Source organism: Lepeophtheirus salmonis, chromosome 3 (genome assembly GCF_016086655.4).
Source record: "Lepeophtheirus salmonis chromosome 3, UVic_Lsal_1.4, whole genome shotgun sequence".
Lineage (NCBI taxonomy): Eukaryota > Metazoa > Arthropoda > Copepoda > Siphonostomatoida > Caligidae > Lepeophtheirus > Lepeophtheirus salmonis.
The window spans coordinates 45,867,676-45,895,430 of record NC_052133.2 but is presented as its reverse complement, the minus strand read 5'-3'; the positions used below and the strand labels follow the sequence as shown (position 1 = coordinate 45,895,430).

Sequence of the window (27,755 nt, the reverse complement as noted above, 5' to 3'; positions counted from 1 at the left end):
TTACATTCAAAGTAATGAACAAATAAGCCCCCCCCCCCTCATCAAAAAAATAAAATTAAGGAATGTTTACTTATTACTAGAAACTGTAATATTTGAAATTTAATTTTGTTTTGAAATTTTTTTCAGAAAAAATTAACTTTCTGTGAATAACTATATATTATTGTAATTTTGCATCATTTTTTTTTCCAAAAATTTTAAAATTTGGAATATATTTCTCAAATAAATAAATATTAGCCATTTTTCCCAAAAAATTTTATTTGTGTAAACAATTGTGAGTTTTGGAAATTTGTCTTCAAACAAATTTAATTTTTGTGAAGAGCTGTGGATTTGGAAATTTTTGTTAAAAATAGTAATTTTTGTGAACAACTGTTGATTTTTGAATTTTTCTTACTAAAAATGTATTTTTTGAACAAAAAAATCAAAATAACTAACTTTTTGTGAATAGTTGTACATTTTTGAAAAGAAAAATTCAACATCAAATTGCATATATGAAATTTTTTTGATATATGAAATTTAAGTTTTAAAATTTTTTTCCACAAATAATTTGTTATAACCAAGCTCCGCCCCCACCCCTAAAATACAGATAAAATATATGAACATGGTATTTTTAACTATTATTTAAAATATTAAAGAATCGGAAATACCATCGCTAATTTTTACAAGAATCGCATTGGAATCGGTAATGGGATTTTTTTTTAAATCGTCCCAGCAAGTAATTATACTATAATAAATACAAGTAAATCTGGTCTAATGACCACCTCTTTTAAGCGTGTAATAACAGTAAGTGTTCATATCCAGTTTTTAAATTTAGAACTGTTACAGCAAAGGAAACTTGGACTAAGCAGTAACTTTTACTGTTTCCCTGGTTTGTCTGGACTCTACCAATGCTCAAACATGCCAAAATAAATTTCATTAGCTATGTTTGAAATGAATGACTTAAATAAATAATTTTTTCTTGTTTTTATTTTAAAATTTCTTGAAATATATAAATAGACAATAAACATCAATGAAAAACTAAAGAATTATTACAAATATATGAATAAACATTCATTGTTAACAGAAAGCTTTATAGGGATTGTTCCAGAAGCAAATGCGGAGTTCATGCAAAATTACTCATTCTTTTTTTTTCTTAGAGAATGTAGGTGAAATGTACAAGATTGCTAGGACCTCACCGATATGAATTTAGGATAAAGGACCAATTAATTGACCCTCCAAACTTAGCCGCCATGAATAATAGTGATGTGACAATTAATTGGAATCAGGATCAGCATCGAGGAAATAATATTTGATTTGCGATCCCGATTTTAACTTATTACTGGAAATAAACTATTTATTACTTTTTTAAGTTAAAAAAAAGAGGCCCTTAGTTTTAGGAATTTTTGTTTTTTAATAAAAAATTTAATATTTGAAATTTTTTTCAAAATTTTGATTTTTCAAATTTATTTCTGAAAACATTCTCATTTTTTGGATTTTTTTCGAAAAATTCCAAAAACTAAGGCCCCCTCCCAGAAAAAAGAATACATATAATCCTATTTATTTTTTTAAATATTAAAAAACCTTGAATCTTAATTGGGGATTTTTACTAGAATTGCATCGGCATCAGGATTTTTTTTAGGAAGTGGCACATCACTATTGAATACCCAGCAAATATATTATTATTAAGGCAGCTCATCTATCAATATTTTGAGACTATATTGATTATTTTCCTCTATAAATTTGTAGACTCATCATGGTTATTTGAAAAAAAGTTAAATCCATATTCATAGTAATGATTGGACAAAAAATTAAAATTATTTTTTGCAGAAAATGACGTCAAACTACGAAAATATTTCTATCTTGACAACATTTAGTAGATTTTATGATTTACAAATTTTAGTTGAAAATGATCAATTATTATCAAACTGTCTATAATTGGTCACTTTCAAACATTTATCGGTCACATCCTAGTCTGAACATACTGAGTGTTATGGGTGATTTTTAATTTTTTATTTGGGATTAAAAATTCATATTTTTTTTTCTTTAAAAAAAAACTTAATAAATAATATTAAATACTATTTTGCTTTACCCGTGTCGTTAAAATATATATATACTAACTAAGTTGATTTATTTGAATGGTTAAAAAAAATACAATTTGCCTTCTAAATTTTTATCCAACAGATAAAGATAAATTTCTCTTTTGAAAACTGGAGTAGATACTAATAAATTAATATTATACAAAATAACTTTGGAACAGAATCATTTTAATTCATTACGCAAAAGGGTTATCCCTGAATCATTATAATTAAAAACATTATACACATAACTAAATACATTTTTTATACAATGATATATATTTACTAGTACGACAAAAATCATTTTGTTTTAATAGTTTTAGAGCAGCTTCGATATTCCCCTTGACAGTTATTCCTCTATATATTAATAACATTTATATTAATAGAGACGTCGATTATAATATGAAAAGTAGACTGGTCAGACCATGGGTGCAGTTGTTAGGGGGGAAGGGGAAGAGCCAGAGGCTCAGAATTGGCTCTCGATTGGGGCCCACGGTGAAGAAAATTACACACCGAAAATATATTATTACGAAAGGGACTGTAATAAATAATGAAAAAGAAACGCCCTTTAATAACAAAGAAAGGTCATTTTAAGAAAGTAAATAAATAGTTATTCAATAAAATATGTACAAAACTTATCAAAAAGATGATATTTTGGTTAGTTGAGAAAAATATGGAAACCTTACATTAATTTTTTTAATCGATTTAAAGAATCAAAAAGCCCCTGTAGATTTATCTTTGCCCCAGTCCCTTTGACATCTCTGATATACCGGGTTGTCCATTGAAATCTCAGCCTTTACTAAATCAATAGTCATTGAAATTAATTCATATTTATATATTATATTCAAGCATAAAGATTAGTTACAAAAAAAAACCTGAGCTCTCTAGCTTACATACAAGTTGAGGAAATGAAACTTGCACGTGATTGACGAATTTTTATTCGTGCACTTTATGCAGTTGGGCGTCTCCAGAACTACTGTCTCTGTCATCAGTAAGTCCGGAACGTGGGATGGAAAGAAGGCCTCTGTCAAAAAGGCAAAACATGACCAGAATGAGTTCAATAAAACAGCCCAGGCCAATTCATGAGGTGCATTGAAGAGGCAACTTTCGACATCAGCAATAAAAGAAACCTTCGTTATAAAACTATATAGAAAGGGTCATTTGAGTTCTTTTAAACTATATTTTGACACTTATATCCCCCCCCCCCGCCTATAGCCCTGATGCCAAACACCTCCACTACACCTTTTGAGTGCATGTCAAGGGGAAGACATGCAGTGTCTATCATCCAAATACCGAGGCCTTCAAGGCTACTGTCAGCGAGCACTAGGATGACATAACAGAGGACTACATGTGCAGCGGGTGCCAGGCCTTCCGCCCCCCCCTGGGACGCCCTCTTTGCCGCATAGGGTTGCTACATTCATGATTATGATATCTCAGACACACATCTATTTATATTATAAATTTTGTTGAATTTATAATGTTAATTAAAAAATTATATCATGTTGACATTAAAAAATTTCAAGTGTTTAGATTTTAATGGACGACTCGGTATCTAGATACACTTCCTTGTAGGTAAGAAGTAACTACAAATAAAATATACTCCCTAAGCTAAATCGACGTCTCAGCATATTACATACAAATAGATAGTTAGAAGAATTGTGTGTACAGTCAGGTAAATGATTGAAAAAATACTTTTAATAATGTTGTGTTTTTTTTTTTATTTGTTGCTCAAAAGATGTACTTATATTTGCATATCTCTAAGATATCAAGAAATGCACCTTTTTTACACAACGGCTTCTTCCAATCCTCTTGAATAAGTGGTATGATTTCGTACATATCTATTGTTTTTGGGTTGAGACTTCTTGAAAATAGACAAAAACTCTTTCTTAAAACTTTGACCTTGAAAGAAATAAAAAGAAATATTATTTTGTCATATATTTAGTCTTATAAAAATATTTATGACACATATTTCTGGTTTTGCTTTCATTTACACTTTTATGTATTCAATAGAGGTGTCATATATAAGAATTAGGAAAGACACAAAAGTATATTTGTTATAAAAGTATGGTAACTTTTTGATGTATCATCATAGCTTATCATGATACGTGAATCTTCAAAATAGGAAATAACACTTTAAAAAATATATTTTGTTGTTAACCAATTAACTATATCTTTATAAGAAATTTAGGATTGCTAAAATTCCAACAATTTATAGATCTTTAAACACACTATATCAAATTTTTAGAATATGGTGCCATAGTAAACACTGATTTTTTTTAAATATTTTTTATTTTCAGGAATTTTTTTGAATTTTTGAAAAAATTATCGTCATTAACACAAAAAAAATCTTTTTTTATCATTAATTTAGTTTTTTTTGTGCGTAGTAACTAACTTTGCTTTTAGTTTATTATAAATGAAGTCGTGGAGTGATTTTTTTAGAGCACAGCTAATAATTCTTCTGATCAGTGTTTTTTTGTAACATTTGAAAATATAAATCTAAAGCTCATAAATGTGACTATTATATTGAAATTATGTGCTTTCAATTAATTTGTTTATTGAAATTCTTAAACAAAAAATATTAATATCTCACTAATTAATGGTTTTAATCATCATAAAACATTCCACAACTTCATACGTTAAATTATAAGGACTGTAATTATGTTCTTATTAAAGTCAAGTAAAGAAGTATAAACTCTTCTTAATTTATATAAGTATATTTGTTATCTTCGCATGGTGAAATTTTGTAGCAGTGAATATTACAAATCGGCGGTAAACAAACTCAAGAGTAAAAATAATTTATTTTAATATAATTTTATCCTTTTTTTATTTATAAAGATACATTTTTTCTACTTCAATAACACTACCCTTTACTAACCTTTCATTATGTAGATAATGAAATTAGTGGAGGAGTTGATCGTGAGTAGAAGATGGGAGAGGGAAATGATGGCGTCCATGGTTTTATTTTGTTCACAATCTACCTCATTGTTTTGACAATAAAGAACTTCATACAAATCCGGAATGATTTTAACAGATTGACAAATTATAAATACGATTGAGATCCAAAGAAGAACATGGCATATACGGGATGGTTTTGCAGTCTTATGGGATGTCTTGGGACTTTCTTCAGATGTGCTATCAGATCTTGTCTAATAAAATTAGAACATTGTATATTAGATATAGGATAAAAAATATCAAGTGAGGACATTTCCTTACTTCACTCAAAATTAATTTGTATATATACCTACATATTACATAAATGAAACTCTTGTCGTAGTCACTGCCTACAAGGAGCAAGAAGCTACAGTACAAAAAAATTACTAGAGATAAGACTTTAGTAAAGTGCGACGTAATTTTCTTTACAAAAACCCATCCTTAACAATGACACGAGACAAAAGATGAACATAGCGTTTGGGTTTGGGTCGGTTGAGAACTTTATAATGATACAACACCCACCTCCCAAAAATTTAGATCGTTCATCACTTTGTGGGTTGAGAGCCAAATGGTCTTAACTCCATTCTTTCATTACGAATAATGCTGTTTTCCAATTTTTACAAAAAAATGGGTCTAACAAATTCATTTCAACAGTTTCAATTTCTCTTTTTTTGAACTATTAACATTAAATAGTATACTTCAAGGATGACACATGAACAATAACACAAATATTTTTAATTTTTGATTATTGACAATTTGGCCCTCAACCTTTGACTTATAATTTATTTTTAGATAGGGGTGGGGTGGAGCTATGGAAATCCAAAATAGGGATACGTGGATTCTAAAGATTCTAAAAACCCAACCCAGCTCAGGGGCCCCACCCCAATTATCCAAATTTCCGAAAAATTTAATTCTTCCTTTTTTACCCACAAAGTAAATTCTACAAATTTATTTTCTAAAAAATTTAATAACTGAAATATTTTCCAAAAATTAAATTATCTTTGAATAGCTATGAATTTTTAATTTATTTTCAAAAAAACAAGTTTTTTTGAAAACAACTGCAAATTTTTGAAAATTTTATACAAAAAATTTAATATTTAAATGGAATTTTTGAACTTTTTTATCTCAAAAATTTATTTTGTTATAAACAGCTCTGTATTTTCGAAATGTAATTCATAAAAATTCAATGTTTTGTGAATAACTATAGATTTTATTTTAATAATTAAATTTTTTCCCAAAAATTTTTTTATCATTCAACTTTTTTTCCAAAAAAAATCCCAAAACCAACCCCCTCCCCCAAAAAAAAAAATATATATATGTATATATACCTGCGACTAAACCAACCCTTAATTACTACGAGTAATGTCGGGGTATTATTACTAGTTATAAATACAATGGCAAATACAGTTTCATAATTTTAAACGATGGTGACGGATATTTTGCAGGGTATTCTTTTTTGTGGGAGATAAGCTGATATTTTAAAGGATATTCTTGGTATAAGTATTACCCAGATAAAATCTTTAAACCTTGATTACAGTTTATATTACCCTTTTTTATAAGTAATAATATAGTACTATTTATCTTTGAGATTAAATAATAATCTTTTAGTCCATATAATGACTTCAAGTATATAACTCAATGAAAAAGCCTGCAATGTATAATTACAGTATTAAGTTTTGCTAAAGGCTATTTACGCTATTTATCTAAAGATGGATAATTTTATTTTCAGCATGGTTTTATGATAAAAGCTTTTATAATTTTGTATTTACAGTTTTTCAGTTTATTAACATATAATGAGACTTTTCTTTTTCAAGGAACTTCAAGGGCTCATAAATGTACTTACATTTCTAAATGAATTTCTATTTCTTTCCGTGGGTCTTCTTGATTGTCTCATAATGGTTTGTCGAAATAAATTAGATTTTCTAACGGTTCGTACAATGTTAAAGTTGAGAAAGAGGATGATGAAATAAGGAATCACTTCCAGGATGATAAACTTGCTCCAAAGAATGTAGTACTTGATGTATACCTCATTTTTACGGAGCTCTGTTTCTTCTATACGAGTTCCATTTGTACCATGTGTGATACGAAGCTCAAAAAACTTTGGAATGTTGTAAAGAACTGTGAATATACTGATAATGGTGAGGAAATAGGACTTGCAGTTGAAGTTTCGAACTGGGTAGACAATAGCAAAATATCTGCAAATTAAGAATCAATATTTTATTTAATAAATTTATTTGTAAATATTTTTTTAATAAAAATTTGAACTTTTCCCCCAATTAAATATTTTGACTTACTCCAGCATTTTTCTTTATATTAAAAATTTTAAAAAAATAACGAGGAAAGTTAACAGAAAAATAAACTTATTTTATAGTAAATTAAATGTTCATGGTAAAAATGTATTTGTATTTTATAATAAACGATCCGAAATACAAAACAAAGAACTTTATAGTCAAAAAAGTATGTTATAGCTTCGATTTTGAAAATTAACAACGACTTGGTTTATTATTTGTTTAATAGTTAAAGACTAATGCAAAATTTATAGGGAAGAGGCAGGCTCATCCTCTTTTCAAGATTTTATAAGTAAATATATAAAAGATTCTTAGAGATATTAGAAGAAATAGATTTTGTAGGATTTTTTCTGTTATAAAGTAGTCAGTTTTATTTTCTTTATCCTCTAAGAATAATTTTTGAATATGCTCAAAATAGGCAAACTTAATTGCTATGTGGTGCTTATTTTTCTTATTATTATTCTCAGGTAGAGGGAGGGGGGGGGGACTGAATCAAAGGAGTGCGAGAAAATTTAGCAAAAAAATGCTGCATATATCCTCAGTCTCTCCAATAATATAATTTATTATCGTAGGATGATATAAATTGAACATTTAGCCTCGAATGACTTTTGCCTTAATAAATTTAAAGTTGAATTTATATTTCTGCTGAACTAGACTCAAAATTTGGCATACATTGTCTTGACACTATAAACGTAGTCCTCGGTATTGGTGTCCCAGTCCTGGCTCGCGGTGGATTTGATGGCATTGGTATTTGGATGAGGAACACTATAGGCCTTCCCTTTGACATACACATAAAATGTGTAGTCGAAGAAGTTGGTGTCTGGACTGTAGGAGGCCCAAAAGTGTCAAAAAAGAGTTCAAATACTTAACTGAAAGAGTCTTGCAACGGATAGATATGTTTCTTTCATTCTTGGTGTCCAAAGTGGCATCTATACACTAATAAGGCACTTTCCATTCACTTTTTAGATTGATATCTTGACAATCTGGTGTGAAACCCTGATATCTCTTGTATGAGCCCTCATTGACTTCGAGATAATGGATGGGGTTTTTATTTAACTAATCTGGGTCCAGTTTATCCTTTTTGCTAGAGCCACCTTTTTCCTATCAAACGTTTCAGACTTGCTGACTCCGTAGACAGTGGTCCTGGAGTCACCCAACTGCTTTGAATGTGCAAATGAAAATTCCTCAATCACGTTCAAGTGTCATTTTCTCGATTTGTACGTTAGATAGAGAGGTCAGGCTTTCTTTTTTTTTTTTTTTTTTTTGCTTGTTTTGTTTTGTAACTATTTTTTTATGTTTTAATATATCGCAGTATGAATTAATTTCAATCAATCAAGGTTAATTAATCATTGAATTAGTAAGAGTTTAGATTTCAGACCACCTGTTATATAATAAAATCGAGCAAAACTAGCCTACAAAAGATTTATTAAAACCCTTCTATCAAAAAATAAAGTTTTATACCTTAAGAAAAATAAATATTCAACTTTGTTTTCCATATAATTTTACAAAAAAGTTAGTTTTTGTTAGAAAGAAATTTTTTTTTTTACATAGAGTAATCTATATTAAATACACTTATCTTATTCTTTTGTGCAATAATTTCAAATAATGCTCAAAATAAATATGGATTACGAATATTTTAATATACTCGTATTCAATAAATAAATGTTCATAATCCGGTACGGCTTGTTGTTATAATTTATGGCGAGAGGGAGTAAAGTAAATTAAATATATCATATTTTTTAATTTATTAAAAGTTTTCTTTTTAAAAAAAAAACATATAGAAAGATATTTAGGGTATTTAAATAAACTATAATTAATGCTTACTTCATTGCTGGAACTAACTATAATTTCGTTTTATATTAGTTATTAGAGTAATATAGGTAAAACGTCGAAAAAAAAATCAAAAGCCATTCACTCATAAATATTAAAGTTCAAGGTCAATTTTAAAAAATATGATAACCCAAAAACTTATTACAAAATAATCAGGTTTTTTTTCTTAGTTTTTAACGACTTTTCATTGATAATTAATTAATTGCAATGAAACATTTTAGGTACGCCGATTAATCAAATCACAAAAAAATAATAATAATAATTTTTTAATCTTTAAGAGCTCAAAACTTTAAGAATAAATTAGAAAATGAAGAGTGATAATCCCTGTCAAATAACTTTTTTGTTTACTTAAGTAGCAATATGATTAAAACAAGATATATCTAGCGTGTTGTGTTGATATTATGATCATTAATTATTATAATTAATAAAAAATATTATACCACACAAAAAAAACTCATTAAATAAAATAAATTACACGAAACATACTAATTGTTCCATACTAAATTAGCAAAGTTAAAAGAGTAAAAGCAACACCAATTAATCCTAATAAAAATTTTCCATTAAATGAAATTATGCAATGTATCACACAAATCTACGTATAAAACATGAGCAAGATATAATTGCCACAAAATTTATTTTTAAAACGCAATTTTCTCTCCAACCAGTCATCAGATATAAAAAATAACAACAGATTCTTAAAGCTTGATCCATTTTAATTGATTTTATTACAATTGACCTTCTTCAAAATTACCAAAACCAAAGTGACGAAATAAAAATAGGACGTGATTTGCTGTTATCACATTAGTACAATAAACATTGTCCGTTAGACAATCTTAAGTTAGTTAGTTAATCGTATTGTATGTATCCTTTTGTAAAAATTTAAAAGCTATGAATACAAATATCTGTGAATATACCTTTTCTTTTATTACATAGTATTTTTTTAAATATATTTATGGTATAGCTTTGTTCTTAAATATATACTTTGACATTCTTTGAAAATAAATGCAAGATAAAAGACTTTCCTTAAATATTTTGTATCTATATTATATTATTGATTTTATAGAAAAGAAGATGGGTAGAGGAGCTATTACTCCGAGTTTGTTCGTTCTATATATGTCAGACTTCATTTAGGACTGAGGACAGCAGTATAGTCCTACCCTATCCGGTCCCACTTGTCGGGCCTTAAAGAATATAAAATTGATCCCTTGTAATGAAGTAATTGAAGGTGATTTTCTTTTATTAAATTATTCCCTTATCCCATTATAAAATATAATATGCTAAAAATATAGTATCAGTACTCAAGATTCCTTATGCAAAGTTTCGACTAATTTAAAAACAAAAGCAACGAGAACAAGTGAATTGGTGCACGAAGAAGTGAAATTTGAAGCTTTTCTCAAGCGGCATATCACTCATCGTCATATCCAAGGAGCTCGGGTAATCGTCAGTGAGTCATATCGTGAGAACAAAAAATCCAGCAAGAACAATGGTGTTGGGCGTTGTCGCCAACGCGGGCGTAGTCTGCCCTCCCATTTTTGTGACAAGGAAGGAGTGCATCAATGCAGATGCTTAAGTTGAACTTCTGCATAAAAAGTGCTACCTTGGGCCAGATAAAAGTTCGGGCCCAACTTTGTTTTCACTCAAGACGGAGCTTTGTGTCATCGCACCGCTAGGATCCTGGTCTTCCTAAGAGACAGCTTTCCAGACTTTTGGGGCCTCAATATGTGGCCAACATCCTCTCCAGACACGAACCTCCACTGGACTATTCTATTCAATCACATCTGGAGGATGGGATGTGTGCTACTTCTCACTGGAGTATCAAAGTATCGAGAAGTTTCCATCAACTCTGACTATATTGTCAAGGCCTGTAAGGGGTTTAGCTCCCCCCCCATTGAGACAATTTTGAGACCTGAGGGCTCATATATAGAGTAAAAATTATACAGTGTACTATTTTCAGATGATTTTGTAAAATAAATGCTCTCCCCAAAACCTCATGTTTAAATTTTACTCTTGAAAAATTTAAAATGATTAAATGTGTACCAATAGATAAAATCAACCTCGTATATTCGTATTATATTTCATTAGAATGACAACATGACTATTTTTTGCAAGATATACCCATTGCTCGTAATACAAATGGTGTAATAAGCCGTCAACATTCTTAGTAAAAATTCCAAGAACCGGTCACAAGGACTGAGTTGCAATAGTTTCCAGTCCTCCCTACGCCTTAATAAGAAAATAAATACAAATTGGCTTATTGAAAGAAATATTTAGAAACATGTTTAATAGGGGCCTTGTTATAAAAATTATATACTCACGTTTCCCTGTAATTAACTAACTTTAGTACATACAAATTAATTAACAATCTACCTAATTAAGTTTTCCTTCTCAATTATCCTAAATAAAGTTATACCTAAAATCCAGGCTGTATTCACGTAATGACGTTTTCAAAAACGTTGCAGGATTTCTTTGTTCCACATTTAAAAAAACAGTTTATTATAAGTGATTTAAATCGTGTGTATTTTTAGCTGTCCCGTTTTTATTTTGTTTTTTTAGTTAGTAAGAAAAAATAATATACCTGTATATTGAAAACCTTATTTAATAATATTTAAGAAAAATTCCATCTGCAAATGATAAGATTTTCATAAATAACACAAGTTAACAAAAAAAGAAATATTTTTTTTACCTCGGTATCGAATTCTAGGAGTACTGACGAGCTTATTACGTATCTAAAATTACTTCTTTCATTGGTAATTTTCTATTTAAATTTGTGAGTATTTTGTAGGTTCGAACAAACGATTGAATAAGAAAAAAAAATATTTATCTACATAAAAATAAATGTCCTTTTATATTTTTAAAATATATAGTGCATCAAAATAAAAACAATTTATGGAATAGCACAGCTAAATCGACAACGCCCTCGGGGATAATTACTTAATTAGTGCAATTCCATCTGACCAATTAAAGAATGAAAAAAAAAAACCAGTGGTATACAAATTTAAATAAAAGAAAGAGTATTTCCCAATTATTTTTTTACTTTACAAATTTATAAAAAGCATCTCATATTTCTTAACCATATTTAAATAAATTTTAGGGTTTGTATTTAAATTTTTCTAATAAGTTAAAATATTAAAGAGTTATTGCTATATTTTGAAATCTTTAATTTAATCTAAGATACTTAGTCCCAATATGTTCTTTCAAATAAAATGTATCTATTTTGCATTATTTTACTGTGATTATTAATTTTGATTACTTTAAAGACAATTTGCGGTACTTCCAAAGGTTTAATAAAAATAATTTCTTGATAGAAATTTGAGATAATATTTAGCAGAGTTCGTTACCCGATTGGTTTTAAAGAAAACATAAATTATAATAAGAAGAATTCATTGGAGAGTTTCCGAATAATATATTATTTCATGTACCAAATTTTATTTAAATTGTATGAAAAAATCAAATGGAGTGTAATTTATCATTAATTCTATTTTTTATAAATCGTATCAACCTCGAGCACAAAAAAAGAATGAAACTCTTTGAAATAAACATACACAGATACAATATATAGGATTTTGATTTTATATTAATTGATATTTTATCAAGGACTTCAATTCAATGAAGACTCGCCATTAATATCAAATAATCTGGGAAGTCTAAATCAGTTGAGTGTATTGGTAGCAATTAAAACTAAAATTCACTAATTTTGAGCATTGCACTAACGGGTTAGTGAACTGGTACATTGTTATGATGAAGCAACACTTTTTTCATGGCCAAATTCGACTGTATTTGCTGGATGGCTTCGCTTAAACGTTGTAATAAATACCATATCCAAATAATATATCCACCAATAATAATTAATCGTTGGCATTTGGAAAAATACAGAAGGCCACCTACCACATTTTTTACAAATTTTTCCTTTAGTGAGTTGAGGGTACGAGTAGATAAAAAAGCTCAATGTGCACTTCACAGTGCATAATTTTTTACATTTTGCGTCTAGGGATTTGATTTGTATACACTTATTGATGGAAATAAGCATTTATATTATGAGGGAACGGGAGAAATATACGCAAAACTTAGAAAATAGATGAGGAGGTCCTATTTAAAATGTAATAACTGCGTTTTATTAAAAAAAAAAAAAAAAACATAGTCAATATTTCAAATAAATTACTCATATATCTGTAGTTATAAATTTACGTGAAAGCTTCTATATTTAAGTATGAAGAACTATGAAGAGGAATTAAATCGAATTTAATAATATGAGTTAATATGTTGCAAATTGAATTATCATTTCTTATAAAATATTTTTTCTTATTTGTTATTTTCTTAGGAAAAAAAATCACCAAGCAAATTTCAATATCTATTTTCATTATACATTAAATAATCATATTTGAACAACGAGGTCATTTTTTTTAATCATTTACTAAGAAATATTAATAGATTTTTAGAAGCAACAAATAAAGTCTCAAAATAAACTATATGGCAACCATTGGCAGAGTAGAAAGGCTTTCACAAAGAACATTCAGTATGGAGTTATAAATCCTAAGTAATGTTTTTTTGGTGTTAGCTATTTTCAATGCTGTTATCATCTATTTTTAAAGTTGAAATCTAACCCAAATTGTTGTTGGAAAAAAAAAAATATTAAAGCTCCTTTCATTATTCTTCAACTTTTGAGGAGAGAACATATAAGTATTAAGTAACCACTATGTGTGTAAATAAAAGAAACGAAAAGTAACTCTGAGAAGCTGTTGGACTCAGAGTAGAATTAATAATCGATATCGGAGTAATTCCTGCCTCCTCCTCCGTAATAGCTACCTGTAGCTGATCTAATGAAACGTTTGACAGACAAACCAAGCTTCTCTCTTCCTATACATGAAGATTTTTTTTGAATGTTTTTAATTGGTGAAATGGAGTTTCACAGATTAAGCGTAAGTGAATATTATAATAGATGTATTACTCCATCAGACCCAGGCATTGTTTTGAAGTTAATATATACGATATTAAACAGCCGTGAATGGTACCTACGTACATGAAGTTCATGATAATTATTTATCTCATGTACGGTGTCCACTGAGTTACGTTCCTTCATGTTGATGTTCAGTTTGTTTGTTTTTAAGAAGACTCGCCCACGGTTACTCAATACTTAGATGTTACCTCCTTAAGTATATAAAAGAATAATAACAGCTATAGAAAACAGTATTAAATCACGTGATGAACCAGATAGTAGTTTAGCTCGTTGCTGAACTACATATGAAATCACATTCATTAAAAAAAAAGTAATCCTAATTTTTTTTTTTTTTTTTGTAATACGAGTTGACCTAAGATTTCATTCATTCTTAATTATAACTAACCTATTTTATAATCGCCTATTAGGCGCCTTTATGAATTATAATAAATTAAAAATAACTTTTTTTATGCTAAATTAAGAAAAATAGCAAAGTATTCTATTAAATGAATTTGACAAACTCAATTAGTAAACTATAGTATTTCACCAGAATTTTATTACTGAGTATACGTATTTTAAACCAAATAATTTTCCAGTTAATCGGTTGAGCTCTAATTTAAAGCCATGTTTGAAATTAACATTGAATTTGCTTTCGATTTTAACAGTCTGTTTTTTGTGTTAATAAAAGTTTCCTCAATTTACCAAAAGGATTTTAATTAATCCAGGAGGTTAAATTAACAGTGCGAAAAAAAATATTATTACGTAGGAAAAGTATTTTTTTTTTTACTCTAAATTATTTTTCGTTATTACATTTTGATATAATTAAAACAATATAGTGTTTTTTTTAGGAATGATTCGTATATTTTTCTATTTTTAATCAAAATTTGGGGAATGAAATTAATTTGTGCAAACATAAGTATATTTTTTCATTTCTCCTTCAATGTGAGGCGCACATGTTAATACTCATGTAATGTAAGTTTTCATGTTAGATATCATATGTAACTTCATATATAGTATTGAGTTACTAATTTAGTATTAAAAATGTAAAAAAAATCAGAAAAAAAGTGTGCTCGTTTCACGTATAGAATATTCTTTGGCTATGTACGGGTATAAGGGAAAAAATAAAAAATGTAGTACCAATATATATCAAAATATAAATTTATTTAAACAATGTGTCCATATATTGGATAGACACATTTAAATTTGATAAATTACTATTCTTCCGATAAATATGTAGATACATATTTATAAAATCCATATTCATGAAAAATATATAAAATTTAAATATTGTCCATGAATAGCATACAGAAATTTATAGATTCATTTTGTTTTGGAATTGAAAAATTGAAATCTGAACACTTACTAATTCAATATTTAATTCATTAAAGTAAAGTTAAATGATTGGAATGAATTCATATTTCGATATATTAAAGCTTATACAATCAGTTACAAGACAAAACAAAGCTCTCTAGCCTACGTACAAGTCGAAAAAATAACACTAAACTTGATAGACGAATTTCAATTCGCGTACTCTAAGCAGCTGAGCGTCTATAGGACCATCGTCTACGCCGTAAACAAATCATAAACGTTGGAAAGGAAGAAGGGCTCTGTCAAAAAAAAAAAAGTCCGGCTGAACCCGGAGGAGTTAAAAAAACAGGCCAGGGCAATCCCCTCAAGTCCTTGAGAGCCCATGCAAGAGATCTTGGAATTTCACACCAAACTATCAAGAGAGCAATAAAAAAAGTGAATTGAAAGAGCCTGTGAGTATCGAGAGACCACTTGTGACACCAACAATGAAAGAAACCAATTGCAAGACTTTTTTTTCACACTTTTCGCCACCCTATAGCCCTGATGCCAAACCCCTCGACTAAACAATTTGAGTCCATGTCGAGGGAAAGGCTTTTTGTGTCTGTCATCCAAGCACCGAGGCCTTCAAAGTCACTGTCAGCTAGCACTGGGACACCATGGCCCATGACTGTTGATTACTTCTGCAGTTGGTGCTAGGTATTCCACCGCATGGAAACCCATCAATGAGTAGTTATCAAAATATAGAAAAATACAAATAATTACCGTTCAAATAAAATAAAGACTACTTGTTCAAAGTATAGAGTATCGCCTTATTATTTTACTGAGATAAAAAGATGAACATATGTATTTTTTTCCAGCTGTTGATTTGTCTATTCATATAGACTTATTCGTATTCTGAAAATTTTACTGAACAAAATATTCGTTATAGATTATGTTTTAAATGTCTATACTAAGTATGTAGACGATGACGACATGAACACCATAACATTTAATTTACTCCCTTGGGATCATTGGGAAAATTACTAATTTAAAACGGCTATATTTAGGTTTTCAATTTTTTTCAACTGTTATATTACTTTATTTGTTCTCCCATTGATGTCATTCGTTTTGTAGTAAATTTTCAGTGAGAAATGAAAATTGTGACCTTGTTATAATAATATTGACTCGCTCAGGTTATTAAATTATTTTAAGCAGTGAATATCCCATATTTTATGTAGTTAATTGTCAACAATTGGAGGGAATTACGAAATTTACTAAATACAATTCAATTTCGGGCTTTTTTGTTTCTATTATGTGAGACTTAATGAAAAATTGGAAAATAAATATTTTCCCCACTACTATTTCTATTTGAATGAAGACATTTAAAAGGTTCTAAATATCATATTTTAAAGAACTAGTAAATAGTTATTGTGAACGAGGATTTAAAGAAAAAATACTTAAGATTCAATAAAATAATATGAATAATATATATCCTTGCTTTGTTCAATGAATTGTGAGAGTATTTCTCGGTTTCATTAATGCAATACATTTTAAGAACATTATGAAATTAAATACTAGAAAAAAGAGTTCTAAATTTATAAATCACTAAATCAGTCAAGTATACCAGGCGCTCCATTACAATCTGAAATCTTACTAATTCAATCACTATATAACAAAATCCCACTTTTTTTTATGCACAAGAACAGCATATGCTCAACTTAGTGCAGTTTGATTCCCTAATTCCAAATATGGCCTTATTTTTTCTCTCATAGTCTTGTGACCGTCAGAAACAGGTCATACACTTTTTGTTATTTTTGGCTATTTTTAAGATTCTAAGCTGTTTTAAGCCCTGGGTGTTGAAGATAGGGATAAACTATGTCCATATATTTTAAAACCGAATGTTCAAAAATTTTAAAGCAATTTTTAGAATGTCTGCATCATACTTTTAACTCGAATTATCTTTGTTTAAAGTGAAAAATAGGTGCTTTTTATTCAGAGGCCCATAGTGAATAGATTCAAAAGTTTTAAAAGTATCCCATTGGATAACTGAAAGTATGAGTTTTGATTTAAAACAAAAGAGTCCCTCCAAAAACCCTCTATATCATTGTCAATTTGAGATAAAACCACGACAATATTTCAAGGAAAAAACTCATTTTTGAATTGATCGCATAATAAAAGTGTTTATAAGTATTCGTATGCCCAACTAGAAGAGATAGAAACAAAGAGAGAGGGGAAAAAACTGGAGAAATAGAAAATGTATAATATACAATTTGTTATAACATTAAGCTTCATGTCTCAAACTATATAAATAAATTATTTCAAGCTTCATGGACACAAGATGACTCGTTGCATACCCGTAGTGACTAAGGAATTCCAAAAAAAAACGGACATTCAAGGGATTCCTCTGAGCAATTTTTTTTTCTTTTTCTCTATCTTTTGTTTCTCTTTTCTGAAGGCCGCAAGGCAATGTGAGAAAAAAATAAGGCCATATTTGGAATCAGGGGATCAAATTGTACTAAGTTGGGAATTTACTGTTTTTCTACCTTTTTTGCTATTGGACAGTGTAATTAGTGATGGTTGAGTAATTGAAATTATTTCATATTTTGAAATATTTAAGTACAAATAAAAAAGCAAAGCTGAGCTCTCCCGATTACGTATAAGTCGCGATAATGACACTTGAACGTGATCGACAAATTTCTATTGGCGCATTCCAAGCAGTTGGGCGTCTCCAGGACCACAGCTTACGCAGTCAGCAAGTTGAAACTTTGGAGAGGATGAAAGGCTCTATCAAAAAGACCAGGCTGGAGTTAAAAAAAACATCCCAGGCCAATCCCCTCAAATACATGAGCGCCCATCCAAGAGATCTCGGAATTTAATACAAGACAGACCAAAGATTTATAAAAAAAGTGGATAGAAAGAGCCTTGCAAGGGGAGAGAGGCCACTTTTGACAACAGTAATGGACAAAATCCATCTTCTCTATTGCAAAATTTTTAAATGAGTCTTTTTAGTTATTTTTTGACATTTTTAGGCCCCAACCTTGTCAATGAATGTCGATCAGAAGGCCTGCAGTGTTCGTAATCCAAACACCGTAGCCTTCAAAGGCACTGTCCGCCAGCATTAGGAAACCAGTACAGAGAACTACATCCGCAGCCAGGCCTTCTACCGCCGTCTGGAAGCCCAAATTGCCACTAAAGGGGCCTTTATTTATGATTTAAAGAGCACAGACACACTTTTATTTATAGGATTAATTTTGTGAAGTTCTATCAATTATTAATAAATCAAATATATCTTGTTGAAGATTAAAACTCAAAGTGTTCAGATTTTAATAGACCACTCGGTAATATCTCTAAAACTTGGGTTTTTAAAAAACAACACATGTTTAACAATTTTTCAATTATATTTTCAAAACTGAAAGATCATACGTAATAAATTTGCGTTTTCTCTGTAAAAATGACGCAATGCTCAGATTTGATTAATTAGATTCATGAAATTTTTGATTCAAAAAGTTATCTATCGGCTTAAATTTGAACCATTAGTCAATACTGTGTATGGTTAAAAATTACAACAACAGCACCACAATCAATATAAATAAAAGGTGTTAATGTGACAAATATTTTATTCAAAGACTTCGATTTATATTTAATGATCTATTGTCAACCAATATTCACGCCTATTTTTTAAAGTAACTATGCAAAATATTTTTTTTTTAAATCAACAATGAGTTAACTTTACCAAAATGTATGTGGTTGTTATTTTGGCAATAGCCTTTTATATGTCCTATTAATGCTACATATTTAACAAAAAAATATATTATTTTCAAAATATTTGTTACTTAGTTTCGTTTTGCATAAAACATTCATTTCTACTTAACTCTTATAATTTAGGACTTATCCTTATACCTTAGTATTCATGAAGCACAAGTATAGATAATTGGTTTAAAAAGTAGTACCTATAATTACTTAAGAGATATTACTTACCCTTGACAAAAATGATGGAAATATGTAAATAAAATAAAAGATGATATATAATAACGAAGTCAATAATCGTATATTGCAATCAATGTTATATGAAAAAATTACTAAAGTTCGGCTTAACTAAAAAAAACTAGATGAATTGAGCTTACAAAGAAAAATTGATGTTAGGGAAGCGTTTAGGTGAGGACCAATGTAGATATGTATTTAGAAAATAAAAACCCAACACATTTTTCTTCACCGTGTCCTACGTATTCTGTAATCAGTGTACAGATGTTCACTACTTTTTAAAAAGGTGAAGAATTCATGATTCCTGCCTACTTTTTGCAACAATGTTGTGTAATTAAGGATAACTTTATATGTTATCCTTACAGAATTTTTGAGGTTATAAATGGATAAATTTTTTATTCACAGAAGCTGATTATTGTTTTGGCCGATATTTTTTTCTCAGAAAATTACTGATTTTTTCAAATAACATAATGTTTTTGTTTTGTTTTTTTAAACCACTTAGTTTATCAATTTCTCAATGAGATTTTCCAAACTGAAAGATTATACTTAAGAACTTGTTTTATTTTGGTCGAATGATTCATTGATTATATATTTTCAATTGAATCCATTAAGTTTTTGAGCCAAAAAGTTGTCAAGCTACTCAAATCTAAGGACCAATCAATACCGTGAATAGTTAATAATTGCAACAACGATACCTTCAATCAATTTAAGTAAAACGTGTAAATGTAATGTACATATATTATTCAAAGGCTTTGATTTGTATTTAATGACCTATTGTCAAGCAAAATCTACACCTTTCTTTTAAAGAAACTATGGAAAATATATTTTTTACAAATATTTAGCGGGGTTCACGCTCTTCATTTGTTATAGAACTAAATAAAACTAATGGATAGGGAAAGAAAGTAACAAATGTATATATTTTTATGAATTTTGATATTCATTTTGAATTTTATGAATTATGTTTTCAAAATCTTTGCCAAACAAAAGTAAAGATTTATTTTCTTTTCACTTAATATATGTAGAAGGTGTTTATTTTCCTCTCATAAATAATGGTTTGGAATATAAGTAGGTAAACATATTAGAAAAATATCTATGCAAAAGTAATACCTACTACCTGTTACTAGCAGACTTATAAATGTAATTTTTCCAGAGGATTTGGAGTAATTATAGGTGGAATACTTAGTATTTTAGTATTACCTGGAATTTTAAAACCAATTTTTGAAATAATATAACGATTTCATAAAGGAGATTAAAATATCGTGAACTTTCAATACTAAATTTTTACTACATATTCAAATAATAAAACCTAACTAACCTCCAAATCATTAACACCACTTTTTTAATATTAAAACAGTCGTAATTGCATAATAATTTAATTGACCAAGGTGTCCAAAAAGACGTCAAACAATTAAACTTTGATTTCATTTATTTTATAACGTATTATTTTTTTAAAAAATCATTCAAAATAATATACGAAATTTTATCCCTTTACGAGGGGCTCTGAAAAGAAAAAAACCTTTCAAGCGTTTTTAGGAATATTTTCTATAACTTAAGGACATTTTTTAACTTGATTATGATTTGCAGAACATGAAATATGCTATATATTCGTAATATATGCAAATGTATGGGGGTACATACTTCTCTGATTGTAATGACATCAATCAGAGAACCAATATAGCTTTTTTTTGTACGTATTAAAGAAATATAATAATAGAAAATTTTATGTTGATAATTTTATGGTGCATATATTATAAGAATAAAAAAAAGATAGTAAAAGATTTATGACTTTTTTTCCTGGGCAACTTCTCAAATATAAGTAAAAATTGAAATGCTAAATGTATTTCTTTTTTTTTTTTAGGATTGAATGGGAGCCTATTGAAATAAATTACTTTTTGAGCGGTTAAAACCCTAATTTCTTCAAACGTACTATTAAAATATATTTAAAGTATGTTTTTATGGCCTATCAAAAATATCACATAAATATATATATTATATTTAAAAATTCAAAATATTATTATGTGATATTAATACCTACTAGTTTTATCTTATTTTTATTAGCCTTTTATAATTTCCTGGGGTTTTCAGAAACCCCAATCTAATATTTTAAAAACATGTCATCTATTTATCCCATGTTTATTTTATTCTTCCTGAATTTCTGATTTATCCCCATTGCTAGAATTTAAAATCCAATGCATATTTTAGTATGTCATTTTCTTCACCAATCTTTGATTATTATTCTTTCATTCCTGATGAGTGGGCATTTACCAAGGTGAATATAGAAAATCCGGAAAAACTTTTAAGACGAATTAAGTGTCTTGCATAAGAGATAGAAATTTATTTTTTCTTTTATTTGAAAGCCACATTAAATGTTAAATAATTATTCATAATGAAAGTCCTTGTTTTTATCAATATCAGGACACTGCGGCTGAATTTCTGGCATGCCCACGCCATCTCGTACGGATCAAGGTTCCTTATGGTCTTGACGATGGAGGCCTTCAAGGCCTCAAGTGAGCATGTTGAGTTTTGGAGGCTATCTACCCTTCCCTACAAGTAAAAGTCAGAGGGATTCAGGTCCGAGATGTTGGCTGGACAATAAGATGGGGCCAAGAATCTGCCACATTTTGCTCCAAGAACTCTTGGACATTCGTGCTCTTATGAGAAGGTGCTGAGTCTTACTGGAATATGTATGGCTTCTCATCAGTAACCTCATTTATTCATAAGATTACCACGTCCTTGATTACGTACATGTAGACCTCCTTGGTGACCCTTAGGCCTAGTGAAAGAAGTCACATTTTTATCACAGAACCTCTACAATTCTCAAATACGCCATTAAAGTTATCCAGATTTACTTTGTTTGCCCTGCAAATTAAATAACAACTAGTGCGTGTACGAATGAAAGACGGAGAGAGTACAAAAATATTCGTTGAACTATCAATCAGATGAAATACAAGTTCTCCTCTTTTTCCAACACCATCAAAGAAGACTTCCTCTAAAAAAAGAAGAAGTTTCTGGCCTTTTTAAACTAAAGAATAGGTCAAAAAAAATTAAACTTTCTGCATTGTCTCCCCCCCCACCCCCCATAAAAAATAAGTATTTTTTATCTCAACATAAGAAGAATTCAAGCGATTTTTACTTAATTCTTTTTTTATATGAAATATTCTTATGCAATGTAATAGTTTATTTCTCAGAATTCCTTATTACATTTTTAAGTATCTTTTACTATATTTAAATATTCTTACAAAGCATGTATTCCTGTTACTAACTTACACATTGTCATATTTAAATTTACACTCAAGATTTTTTTTTCAAACTTTATAAAAAACTAACTTGTGAAAACACTGAGAACAAAATTAAGTTTATTCTCATTGACTTATAAACGAAATTGATATTGTTTATTCAATATATACAGCCTCAATGACAGCATTTACCCTCTTCCTGAAGGATGCACAAACCTTAAGGATTTAGTTTTCTGACAAGTGAGGCAATGCAGCCTTGATGGCAGACTACAAATATCTCACAGACACATGAGGCATGTCATTATTATACAATCGGATTAATGCATAGAATTGTACAGTTGTTCTAGATTACAAAATATAAATTTATAAAGAATGGAGTTTTCTCCAGTTATTTAAAAACGCATGAAAGATTTAAAAGTTCTTAAAAGATGGGGAGAAGTACCTGAAATACAATAAAAATATGAAAATAATATAGTTTAAAAGTCCATTAAGTCCCTATATCTTATGATTGTTTTGTTCAGACCCACGGGCGAGGAATCCTTTTTGATCTGCATCCATAAATTATTGTGAGAGTCTTTTCTTTTATCGCCTCCACTTTAAAGTCATTTTATCTTCTTTTTGTAAGAGCAAGGAGCCAATCAGCCACCTTGAGACATATAATAAACCAATCGATAATGATACTCTCTACCATAGATAAGAGATGTCTCACTCCATCACAAAAATAAAATAAGTGGAACAAAGAAAAATACATTCACGGTCCGATTTATTCGACTTGTTGGTATACTTGCACTTCAAGAATTTTGCCAACCTGTACAGAAAATACACCTGTGACCACGTAGTACAAGGGTTTGAGTGACTTACTTTTGGGTTGCTTTCTTCTCCTTCAATATTAATGTCCTACGAACGCTTTGCCAGAAACTAAATTGTTGGTTTGTTTGTTTTTTTGGTTTTTTTTTCTATTTTTTTCTTTCCACTGAACCAATTTCTTAAAGAAGGGGATTGGTAGCCCTTGTTGTATTAAATTAACAGCACGAGTCAAGGAAGCGATCCTTGTATGAAGAATACAATTATTAGAGTACTCTTAATAATACTGATAGTTGAGTCGTTCATTTTTGGACCTTAGATAATGAGAGTACCAACGATTGAACTTTCTCAAGAAACATTCATTCTATACCAATAATTACCGAAAGTATTTAATACCTTAAAACTTTATTCGTTCGAGAAAATATTCTCTCTGAGAATCCATATCTAGGTGATCTTTCGAACGGCTATTTGATTATTTTATCCAAACGTCTTCGTATTTCATGAGTATTTGTTGTCAACTAAGGTTTAGGTTTTTTCAAAATACTTCTGTGTCGGCTGAACTCAGTCTCCAGCTATTAAGTGAGGTAACAAGGCGGTCGTTGGAGATAGATTATTGTTTATCTTCTCAGACAAGATATTTCTTGAGACAGTCTATTTTCTTGCATGTGTTTTTGGAAAATGGTGTGTATTTCAAAAGATATCCAATTTTGGGAACGACCAGTTTTTCTAACTTTGTAATATGCAACGAGGTTTATTTGTTGACTCCCTTTGTTACTTTCTCCACAAAAAGTGCTTGAGGAGATGTATCAAAAATTTAGAAATTACGTTATAAGTTGTTGTATTTTTTTAGAGACGACTAATTCTGTTTTATTCATGTTTATTTCAAGGCTGATGTTCCTTCGAATTGGGTAAGTGCATCCTTCGTGTTTTTTAATAAGATTTGTACTCCACCATGTGATCCTATCTTCCAAAATTGTGAGATAATCCGCATATGATAGAGTCTTAAAGGATTTATTATTAATTTTTAGACCTTTGACGAGATGGTTCGAATCGATTCTGCAGTAAAGAAACAACAAAGAAGCGAGAGGATAACTTTGTTTGTATCCCTTTCAAAAAAACACTTCCTTTTGCAGTCTAAAGAAAGTGTCTCTAAGGACACAAGATATCATACTGATGAACTCAGGAGGGAGACCACTACTATATCATTGATTTATTATGAGTTTATGACTAAATGAACCAAGGCTTTTACAAAATCGATTAGCACGGCACTAAAGTTTGTTCCATTTAACTTAGTTATTTTCAGAGGAAATTATTTAACAAAAACCACAAATTCTTCATGATTTCATCAACTTTTTTTCTTTATAAAAGTTAATTTCAAAAATTTCATTTGTTTTATCTGGAAGATACAACCATATTAAATTCCAAGCCATTATAAATATGATGCTTTACAATCTAAAAGATATATTTTAATCGAAAAATAGATGCCATAGAAAGTTGGCAACGTTCAAATTGTTCAGAAATATCCAGAAAGGATTTTTTTAGAAATTGTAATAATCACATCAACAACCAAATTTTTAAAGGAAAATAGTAAATTAATTAATTGTGCATTAAAATCACAAAAATAACAACTTAAACCTTCACTTTCTAACAAAAATCTATACATCTATGTTATATCTTAAATCAAACAAACAATATTTTTTTAAATATATGGTATTACTAGAGAAATGAAAATGTGCGTACTTTTAACCGTGCAAGGATAGAATTGAACATGTGGTAACTCGTGCAAATAAATAACAAATTGTACTAGTAGAGGGTACAATGTTTTTTTGCATCACAGTACATCATTAATCAACCTTAGTATTTACCCAATAAGGTAGATATAACTAAGCATAAGAGTGATATATTTTTTCGGAACAATTATTCTATTTTTCTATTTCCTCACTAATTTGAAACAGAATTAATATTAAGGGTCTATTCATATCATATGAATTTTAACCACCTTTTAATTTGATTCCATTCAAATAACATTGATATTCTTTACCATTAATCTGGAAGGGAAGGGGCCAAAAACCTTCAACAAACGATTTAAAATTTTACAATTTCTAAATGCCAATTTATGATATCACTTTAATTGTGTTAAGATTCATATGAATAATTAGTTTATTTGTAGTTGACTAATTTTTTTCCATTACTTTTATGTTGATTAGTTTATTGACTATTTAAAATTCAAATGTTTAGTAAAAATACATTTTGTTTCAATTATAATAATAAATATATACTTCCAATAATTAAAATTGAACCAACTTGCCCCATCGATGGGCCAAGTAGGCTCAAAGACTTCCAACAGTAAAATTGATATTAGACCTAAAGTACTATTAATTTTGTAATTATATTGGTTCCAAAATTTTAATCCTTTTTTAGCTTTGGAAAAAAAACTAGGATGACTTCTACAAGCTCAGTTATATTCAAAAATTGAGTCAAATAGCCCACTCTCCTCTAACTCAAAACTAAAAGAGGGATTTGTGTGAAGAAAAAATTAAGTTCACCAATTAGAAAAGGAAAAGCAGTTGATGCATTTGCTTTTTCGTTTTTTAGTTTATTACTTAATAAGTTGTGTTTGTGTTAACATCTCCATCTATAAGAATAATTCTCACCTATCTTTAGAAAAAAATGATTTTGTAATGCACAATAAAATATATATATATATTAATATTTTTCTTGCATTAACGATATTTCAAATGTGAAATGTTCTCCATATTTGGAGCAGTAATTCATTCCCTTCCCCACCTAAAAAAATATATAAGAGACCGCTGATATTACAATGGTCTTACTCAGTAATATAATATATATATCGCCCCCACCTTCTCCCTGCACTCTAAAAAGTCCCATCTCTACTCTTAACTAAGTTTGTAATTTTAGTATGTAGAGAAAATTACAATTTTATGATAAGAAAATGGAAAACAGTTTGTTGTTATGTTCTGTTTTGAATTTATGTTTACTTGTTTTTCAGATGGTTGCATTGGAAAAGAAAAATGTAATAAAATATATATTTTCTTTTGAGGTTAAAAAAGTACATTCAACAAATAAAACATATCTTATATTCTACTTGCCTTAATGCTATTTTAAAGAAAAGGTAATTGTTGATTGAGGGAATCTTATAAACTGCTATCACAACTAAAATACTTTACTTTCAAACATTATCAAATTGTAACGGGAATTCAACTTTAAGAAATATCTTTGCTGGACCAAGATTAAAGATTACTATGTTGATGTTTGTTTGTCCGCCTGCTGAAGTTGTAAGAGTATTTATTCATTTATATTAATATAGCACTGTTTATATTATTATCGAAAACTAAACTATCTTTTAATCGGTGCAACAGGTTTTTCTTTTTTTACTGCGTCTGATTTTTTTTTTTATTGTTATCTTTATATTTTATTTTTATCAGGAGAATTGTTTAGGTGGTGTGTGTATTGTTGTTGGTTTTTTGTTTTTTTTAATGTTCCTTTAATTTGTTAGATGGAGTTACATTGATTTTGTTTAAGTAAAAATTATAGTACTATATTTACTCCATTTTAACTATAAATCATCTTTTAAGTCCATGTATGGTAATTCCGAGTAAAATTAATCAAAAAAAGGACATTTTTCACAGCACCATCTACGATTTTTTTTCAAATTTGGCACATATTTTAATATAAGTTAAAAAATCCAAAATTTCAATCTTTTTTGTCCTTTGGTTCAGGATTTAAAGGGTTCTACAGCGATCAAAAAGTTATCAAAGTGGTCTACAGTTGTCAAAAGTGGCCTTTCTACCCTTACATGGCTCTTTCTACCCACTTTTTCTATAGTGTGAAACCCCGTGATCTCTTACATGGGCCCTCATAGACTTGAGGGGATTGGCTTGGGTTTTTTTTTTTTCACTCCTCCAGGGTCCAGTTGGGCCTTTTTGACAGATCCCTTCTTCGGGTCTACCATTTTGGACTTCTTGACAACGTAGACGGTGGTCCTGGATAAATTCAACTACTTGGAGTACCCGAATGAAAATTCGTGAATCACATTTAGGTGTTATTTTCTTGATTTGTACGTAAGCTAGATAATATCATGTTGGTTTTGTTTTCTAACTAATTATTTATGGTTTAATATTTCGAAATATGAATTAATTTAAATCACTCAACCTTAATTAACTATTGTGTGAGTAAGTGCCCTTATTTCAATGGACCCCCCAGTATGGGTATCCCCCATTTTCCCCTTGCACTCTTCAAAGGTCAAATAAGTACGCATGTTATACAGATTTGTAATTCATGGGAGCTAAACTGCCTTGTTCCATAAATTAATAATGGTGTCTTTCTCTCTATCTCTTTTGTTTTACATTGGAGATGGATACTGCTAAAGCGGGAATAATTTTTAAAAACTGTT

General features: G+C 29.1%; 1 protein-coding gene across 1 annotated transcript in view; it reads right to left on the bottom strand.

The window, feature by feature from the left end:
* Positions 1 to 945: 945 nt before the first annotated feature.
* The window catches only part of LOC121115379 (FMRFamide receptor), a 38,593-nt gene continuing 11,783 nt past the window's right edge, over positions 946 to 27,755 (bottom strand). Inside the window, exons 2-4 of the mRNA XM_040709600.2 lie at positions 6,826 to 7,177; positions 4,927 to 5,197; positions 946 to 3,950 (exon numbers count right to left, since the gene is read on the bottom strand). Of these exons, the coding sequence (XP_040565534.1) occupies positions 3,835 to 3,950; positions 4,927 to 5,197; positions 6,826 to 7,177 (739 nt within the window). The 3' untranslated portion in view covers positions 946 to 3,834. The remainder of the gene's footprint in view (positions 3,951 to 4,926; positions 5,198 to 6,825; positions 7,178 to 27,755) is intronic.